This window comes from Bidens hawaiensis, unplaced genomic scaffold (genome assembly GCF_021521415.1).
Source record: "Bidens hawaiensis isolate Kalapana, Puna unplaced genomic scaffold, B.hawaiensis_p1.1 tig00012199_1, whole genome shotgun sequence".
Taxonomy (NCBI): domain Eukaryota; kingdom Viridiplantae; phylum Streptophyta; class Magnoliopsida; order Asterales; family Asteraceae; genus Bidens; species Bidens hawaiensis.
Window position 1 is genome coordinate 534,605 of NW_027491985.1, and position 8,559 is coordinate 543,163.

Below are 8,559 nucleotides of genomic sequence, written 5' to 3' on the forward strand. Positions count from 1 at the left end.
CCATAGGTTGCCATGACCAATCGCAGCCCCACTACGTCACCAACCACCGTTGCCGCTCCCAAGGTCTAACTGACGCCAACCACCATCCATCGTTGTGGTCACTTCATTATCAATTAGACAACTACCACCATTCATCTCTGTCGGCCACCATCACTCCTTTACTTTACCTCTCATCATCATCCACCACAACTCACAACCCACCACACTGGACCATATATAGTCTAGCAAAGCTGTTGTCACAAATGTCACCTTTACTTGCCATATAATTATCATTTTTATTTTTTTAAACTTTTCCAAAAATTACAACTTAAAAAAAAAAATAGAAATGAAGCTAGCATACCATTTACAAAAGTAATTTAGCACGTGACACTTAGAAAAACAACCATGCACAAAAGGGTGCCACATCACACTTATCATTAACACTTAACAGAACTAAGTCGATCGACGATAACTAGATCATATCATTCACTCAAAAATGATCATCGTATAACTAAGTTGCTTTGAAATTATTAATTTATTTAATTATTCTAATTAATATAAAAATTGGGAGGAGGATTTTGAAAGAAGTTAATGAAGAAGATTAAGAGGAAATCATTAGGATTAATGGATGAAGACGATCGAGAGAATCCCAACGTTCTTTCTAATTTCCGGATTTCCGACCAGTTAAAGAACGCATTAAAGACCAAAGGGATCGAATCATTGTTTCCTATTCAAGCTCGAACGTTTGATTCAATCTACGACGGCCATGATCTGATCGGGAAGGCCAAAACTGGTCAGGTAATTAATCACTTTTACTTCACCATTAATCAATTTGTATAGGTTATTTATTTATCATGTTCATGATCATTGGATCTTCATTATGTTTTTATAATTAATTAAAGTGATAACTGTTGAATTGGTGGTTTAATATCATGAAGCAAGGTTTATTATGGTTTCAGGGCAAGACATTGGCCTTCATTTTGCCTATATTGGAGTCTATAACGAATGGACCCGAGAAAGCGTCAAGGCGGACTGGATATGGTAGGGCACCCACAATTCTTGTGCTTCTACCTACTAGGGAGTTAGCTAAGCAGGTATTATGCTGAACTTCAAGTATTATGTATTGTTAATCAGTTATATATTATGAGAATACAATGAGGATATATATTTACAAGAAACTTAAATCAAATTATATTTGTTAACTATGATAAACATAATTACGAATAAACCTTAACTGATATAATATTGTATTTGATAATGACAAGGTTTTTAGACAATTTATGTTGTTTTTGTTGTAGGTATTTACCGACTTTAAATATTATGGTGATGTGGTGGGTTTGACATCATGTTGTTTGTATGGTGGAGGAGGAGCATCTATTTCTCCGCAAACTGTGGAATTGAAAAGAGGGGTGGATATAGTCATTGGAGCAGTTGGCCGTGTTAAGGTATTAACTATTCTTGCTCGAACATTTTCTTATAGGCGCATTTTTGTTTCGGAACCAATAATATGTTAGAGAATCGCATAGTGCACGTGTATGTAGTGTATAAAAGATTATCAAAAAGAGTGGGAGAGAGAAATAAAGGAAGTTACATAACCGTCTTGTGTATCACATTTAAAGCAATAAGCACAAATGCATTACGTGGTTCTCATTTTTGTTAACATATTACTCGTTATGAAATTATCGCCTCTCCAATTTGGTCAAATAGTATAAGTGAAATCTTAGTTTAAAAAAGTGTGCCTACGACACACATAGGCTTGCCGCTTGCGCTTCAGATTACAAAAAGTAAGGGTCATTCAGAAAGTGCACTTAAGGCGCAAAAGTGCTCATAAAATCGACATTAGCCGCATTCTTGAGGTGCACAAGGTTTTGTGCATCAGGATGTTGCACATATAGCCTTTTAGGTTGTACATAAAGGTTATTTATATTTTTAACCATATATGGTCTTATACATGTCTAAATTATAAGTGACTAATACCAGAAACCTCTTAGAATTGATAAAAAAAAGTTATATAAAGAAATTGTGCCTCGCCTCGTGAATGAAAAACGGTGCGTTTTTGCGCCTCGCGCTTGTTATAAATAACAGTGAATTTCTACAACCTATAGGATTAAATTTCAAGTATTTCTTATAGAAATCAGTGAATACTATCAGTTTTTCAAAATACATGTATGAAGTTAACTCATCATGTAGTGTGATAATTTGTAGGACCACATAGAGAGGGGAAATCTTGATTTCAGTTCACTGAAATTCCGTATCCTTGATGAAGCTGATGAAATGTTGAGGCAAGGTTTTGTTGAAGATGTCGAGTATATTTTAGGTAACATGCACCTTTTTATAATTATATATTGCCAAATTGTTCATGAGTATTTTAACCTCATGTTTCTTGTGGTTTTGAACTTTTAAGGCAAGGTGAATGATGCAAGCAAAGTTCAAACTGTTCTGTTCAGTGCAACTTTACCAGCTTGGGTAAACCATGTATGACTCTCATACTCTTGTCTAACTTCAGCAACTGATTTTCTTTTCTTTTTTTTTTTTTAATGTTTCTTTCACGGACAGCTCATTTGACTCATATATGCATATTACCAAAATAGTTTAAACTTACAGGGGTCAAATCAAGCAATTTAGCTAATAAGAAAACAGTTGAACCAGTTGATACTACGAACTGAAGGAACAAGAATGGAGCATGTCTTCATTCATTTAATTTTAATCACGCAAACGATCCAACACAAAATATCATTCGTTTTCTTGTTTGTGTTCAGTTGTTAATAAAATGGACATGTTCATGTTCGTTTATGATCGTTCATTAACAGTGTAAATGCACGCTTCACGAAGTAAATGAACAAACATGGCTCATCATAGATTGACAAACATCACTGAGCTAAAACCAATTAAAAGTAAATGTGAATAACAATTTGTTGGGCCTAAAAAGTTATTAAAATTAGACTAAGTTGTAATGGGCCTAAAACATTTGAATGAATATATTAGAGAATGTAAATTAATGAACCTAAACAAACGTAAACGAACGTTCACGAGCTTAAATGAACAAATGAGACATGTGCTCATGTTCGTTTGCTTATTAAATAATCGACTTACCACAAAAGGTTCACGAACGGTTCACTGAATATTCTGTTCGTTTTCAAGGCTATCGCTCATAGTCTATTCATAGCATACATGATACAACCTCCTAAATCATTTTATTCAATGATTTGGTATTGCTGCACTAATATTTTTAATCTTAGTTAAAGCATTAATAGAAAATGCATACACATCATAAATTTTTTTTATTCTTCTTTCAGATTGCTTCACAATTTCTAAAAGTAAACAAGAAGACTGTGGATTTAGTTGGTGTGGAGGTAATGAAGGCAAGTGAAAATGTGAGGCATATTATTATGCCGTGTTCTAGTTCAGCCAGATACCAAGTCATTCCTGATATTATTCGCCATCATAGCAGGTTGTTTAACAATAAATCTCTATTTATTTACGTATCTAGATGCTTCTAAAAAACGCACAATGTTTGTTCTTATTAGTTGCGTGTGCGTGTTTTTAGTGGAGGACGAACTATTATTTTCACCGAGACAAAAGATTGTTGTTCTGAACTTGCTGGTGTGTTGCCTGGTGCACGTCCTTTGCACGGAGACATACAACAGTCTCAACGTGAGGTAAGCGTTTTCAAAATCCTTTTGCTTATTATTGTTTATTTTGATAATGTGGGCCCTAGGCTTGTAAACGAACCGGACTGGCATGCTCGTGTTTGTTCGTTTAACTTTAACTAAACAAATGGTCGAACACGAACAATTAAACGAGCTGAGTTTTCTCGTTCGTGAAGAAAATGAACATGCTTATGATATTTGTTCGTTAACAGTATAAACAAACGGCGCACGCTTGTGTTCGTTCGTTTAACTTTAATTAAACAAACGAGCAAACACGAACAGTTAAACGAACTGGGTTTTTTTTTTGTTTGTGTTAGTTTGTTAAAAAAATGAACATGTTCTTGAACATTTATGTGCATTTGTAACATTATAAATGAATGGTTCACGAACGTAAACGAACGAACATAACTGAACATAGGAGAACAAAACAACTGAGCTAAACCAGTTGAAAAGTAGCAGTCTTGCAGAGAAATGTGTTGGGCCTAAAAATTTATTAAAACTAGGCTAAGTTATAATGGGTCGAAGTATTTTAAATGAATATATTAACGGACGTAAACAGATGGACTTACACAGATGTAAACTAATGAGAATAAATGAATGTGAAAAAACGAACAGAAACAAATTTAAATGAACACTCACGAACATAAATAAGCGAACAGGACATGTGTTCATGTTTGTTCGTTTACCTAAATGAACAAATGGTTCACTGAATGTTGGGTCGTTTACAGGCCTAAATGTGCAATAACCTCTGGAACAACCTAGAAAACCATGTTAGAAGTTAAAAGTTGAATAATGAAATAGAAGGTGAAGTAAAAACTAAAACATATGAAAATTTTGTAGATCTTAATAACTGTTTTTGGTAATCTTTTTAACAGGCAACACTTGCGGGGTTTCGATCAGGGAAGTTTATGACACTTGTGGCCACGAATGTGGCAGCTCGCGGGCTAGACATACACGATGTTCAATTGATTATTCAGGTTTTATTATAATGGACAACAAAAATTCATGCCTGCAGATCTTTCTTTTGTTTCTTCAGTGACATTATGTTTTTAAACGTGTAGTGTGAACCGCCACGGGATGTTGATGACTACATTCATCGATCTGGAAGGACGGGGAGAGCAGGTACTTCTGAAAATATGGGCCGATTTGGGTTCGTATGTTAACTTTAATCTAACACGAGCAACTAAACATACCGAGTTTTCTTGTTCGTGTTTGTTTGTTAAGAAAATGAACTTGATTATGTCTGTTCGTTAACTATATATACGAACGGTTCCCGAACATAACTGAACATAGATTAACAAACATAGCCAATTAAAAGTAAGCGAGAACAACAATGTGTTGGGCCTAGAAAGTTGTTAAAACCAGACTAAACTGTAACGGGCCTAAAAAATTTAATTGAGTATATTAAGGACATAGACGCACGAACTTAAACAAACGTAAAGTTACGAGCATAAATGAACGCTAATGAAACACAGCTAATTTAAGTGAACAAATGTTCACTGACATAATTGAATGAACTACACATGTTTGTTTGTGTCTGTTCGTAAACTGTATAAATGAACGGTTCACGAACAAACATAACTGAACACAGATTAATGAACATAGCCATTAAAAATAAACGAGAATAACAATGCCTTGGGTCTAAAAAGTTATTAACACCAGACTATATTGTGATGGATTTAAAATTTTTTTAATGAGTATATTAATGAACGTAAGTAAATGAACTTAAACAAAAGTAAAGTAACGCGCATAAATGAACATAAACGAATTTAAATAAACAAATGTTCACGAACATAACTTAACAAGCACGACATGTGTTCATGTTCGTTCGTTTAACTAAATGAGCAAAAACTTATGTTCATGTTTGTTAGTTTATTAAACAAAAGAACTTCCCACCGGATTGTTCATGAATGCTTGGCTTGCTTAAAGTCCTAGCCCTAAGTGTGCTTTAAATCCTTAAATGTGTAAAGCCTTCTAAATCATTAAATTCAAAGATTTTAATTATTCTTATACTACAAATTCTCTATATTCATACTTAATGCATAATTAATTAGGAAACTCTGGTGTGGCCATTACACTTTATGAGCCTAGAAGGGCTAATATTTCCAAGTTAGAGAGAGAAGCTGGTGTGATATTTGAACACATATCAGCTCCTCAGCCATCAGATATTGCGAAAGCTGCTGGTGTAGATGCTGCAGAAGCAATACTTCAAGTTTCCGATAGGTATCATGATTTTTTTAGTAACTCATTGTAATTTAACTCCTTGACAAATTTATATAATAACAATACATTAATATGCAGTGTGATCCCTGTTTTCAAGTCGGCTGCTGAAGACCTCTTGAATAATTCTGGTCTTTCACCAGTTGAACTGCTTGCAAAAGCGCTTGCCAAGAGCATTGTAAGTGTCATGTATAACGGGTCAGGTTGACTCGTTTTTTCTGATATTTGTTTGCTGCATGCTTGCAGGGTTATACTGAGATTAAGCAAAGATCACTGCTAACATCAATGGAAAACTATGTGACAGTTCTTTTAGAAGCTGGAAGACCCATCTATACACCATCGTGAGCATTTCATTTTTGGCCAAAATAAAAAAAATAGTTCAAAATAGTTAATATATATTTCCTATTTTTAGTTTTGCATATGGTGTTTTGAGGAGGTTTTTACCGGAAGAGAAGGTTGAGTCTGTTAGAGGACTTGCATTGACTGCTGATAAAAGATGTGCTGTCTTTGATGTTGCTGTTGATGATTTGGACACATTTCTTTCAGGTATATTGTTATGTTATCTTTTATGGTTTTCAGTAAAGTTTGCAATTTTCACTAATGGTTATTAGTAGATTTGAGTATTCAAATGCATTAAAAGTTAAAACATCTTTAGTCGTTTTATCTAATAAGAAAAATATTGCGTGTGTAAACGAACGAACAAAAATGAACAAATTTATTTGTGTTCATTTATTTAATAAAACGAACAATTCAACTTATGCTTGTTCATTTATGTAAATGAGAACATGTCTTGTTCGATCATTTAATCTGTGAACAATGTTTATGGTTGTTCTTTTACATTCATTGATGTTTGTTTATGTCCGTTTGTTTACATATTCATTTAAAGAAATTGAGTCCAACCCGTATTGTTCTTTACTTTACTTTTAAAATGTTTTGATGGTCTATAGGCTTTAATGTGAACATTGTTCTTTACTTTTAATTGGTGTCCGTTTGTGTTACTTCATATTACTTTGCTTTCATATATGTTCGTTTAGAATATTAATGAACGAACATAAATGAATACAAACGTGTTCATTTTCTTAACCAGCAAACATGAACAAGAAAATATGTTCATTTAAGCGTTCATGATCGCCTACAAATATATAAGGAGGATATATGTAGTTTTGGTAACAATAAGCTTTATTGACTTATAAAAAAAATATGTTTATGGATCTTTAACTTTTGGTGTTGAATATGCATGAATACATGCAGGGCAGGAGAATGCTGGTGGTGTAAGGTTGGTGGTAGTGAAAGAACTACCGCCGTTGCAAGAAAGAGAACAGTCAAGGGGAAGATATGGTGACGGCTGTGGCGGTTTTGGTAACAGGAGAGGTGGTGGTGGTGGCAGAGGCGGCGGTTTCTCTCAAGGAGGAAGAGTTAGTTTCTCTGATCGTCGGAATGACAGGTTTCCAAGAGGTTCAGGCGGCGGAGGTAGAGGCCGAGGGGTTTATAAAAAATGGTAGCCACCAGAATTGCCGTCGGTTGCCGAGATGGCAAATCAATTTTGAAAAAAAAAAACGTAGGAACATTTGATAGAAAAAGTTTGTTTCCTTTTACCCTGTTGTGAATGAGAAATATAATTCTTTTTTTACAAAAAAATAAATAAATGATTATTCTGCGGAGTTGCATACGTTTTAATGTCCCCGTTTACACCCATATATCATATATGGTGGTTTAATGTCATCCACCCCGATTTTAAGTAGACATAATTGATAATTTTGGTCTTATCTTTTGTTTTAATGAAGAATATAAGACGACTATTTAACTGTTTGAATAACAAATGAGCACGTATACAAAGCCATTGAGGGGAAAAGGATGATAGCTACAATTATTGACTTTTTTGAATGACGGAGATTTTATAAAAAAACTAGCAAGGAGCTGGAAAAGAAAAGCAAGCACTCTCACAATAGATGGGGGAATACAATAACAAACATACACCAATTTGCGCATTCAAGAGGAGCTAATTTGATGGAAAGAAAACCCCTAGGCTTAATCTTGCTGTTGAAAGTCTTATTGTTCCTTACTTTTAACATGCACCACAGAGTTATCTTTACTGTTGCTTGTAGAGTTTCTTTATTAGGATTTGAGAGTGAAAGATGGTTAGGGAGGTCAATAATCTTCAACGCGGAATCAATTGAGATTGGCAAGATCTTGCACCAAGACCAAATTAAATGTATGACCAAACCATATATGCAAAATCATGTTACCAGCATATGATTGTTATTCTTTGTAAATGCACCACATAACTTGCAAATATCCGAACCCATTAATATACCTATTTTAGACAAGGTCTCAAAAGCTGGGATGCGAATCAAACATGCTTTCCAAACCAAAAAAATTTAACTTAAAATGACAAACATTTGTTCCATTGAAATGCTTATAATGACACACCATCCAACAAGAGAATACACACTGTTCGAACATTGCAATGCAATATTAATATTGTCTTTCCTCTAATTCAATTTCACCGATTGGCACCCTACTCCCATTCCATACCCAAGAAACCAAACCATTATGATTTATGAATACATACATGTCCATAACCCAACACCTTTTCTTTGTTTCAGTGGCGAATAAAATCGATAAAACGACTTTTATCTAGGTCATCTCTATGTTAACGTATAGCTTTCATGTATTTATTATTTTCGCAAGTTATATTGTTATAATAACC

General features: G+C 34.2%; 1 protein-coding gene across 1 annotated transcript; it reads left to right on the plus strand.

Annotated features, from left to right (window-relative positions):
* Positions 1-570: 570 nt before the first annotated feature.
* On the plus strand, positions 571-7,386 carry LOC143540339 (DEAD-box ATP-dependent RNA helicase 7-like). The gene is made up of 14 exons (XM_077033431.1): positions 571-777; positions 939-1,073; positions 1,278-1,424; positions 2,185-2,296; positions 2,384-2,454; positions 3,276-3,430; positions 3,527-3,638; positions 4,505-4,606; positions 4,691-4,751; positions 5,684-5,852; positions 5,931-6,027; positions 6,096-6,190; positions 6,262-6,395; positions 7,101-7,386. The coding sequence occupies exons 1-14, from the start codon at positions 571-573 to the stop codon at positions 7,349-7,351; spliced, it is 1,848 nt and encodes a 615-aa protein (XP_076889546.1). The 3' UTR covers positions 7,352-7,386.
* The last annotated feature ends 1,173 nt before the right edge of the window (positions 7,387-8,559 follow it).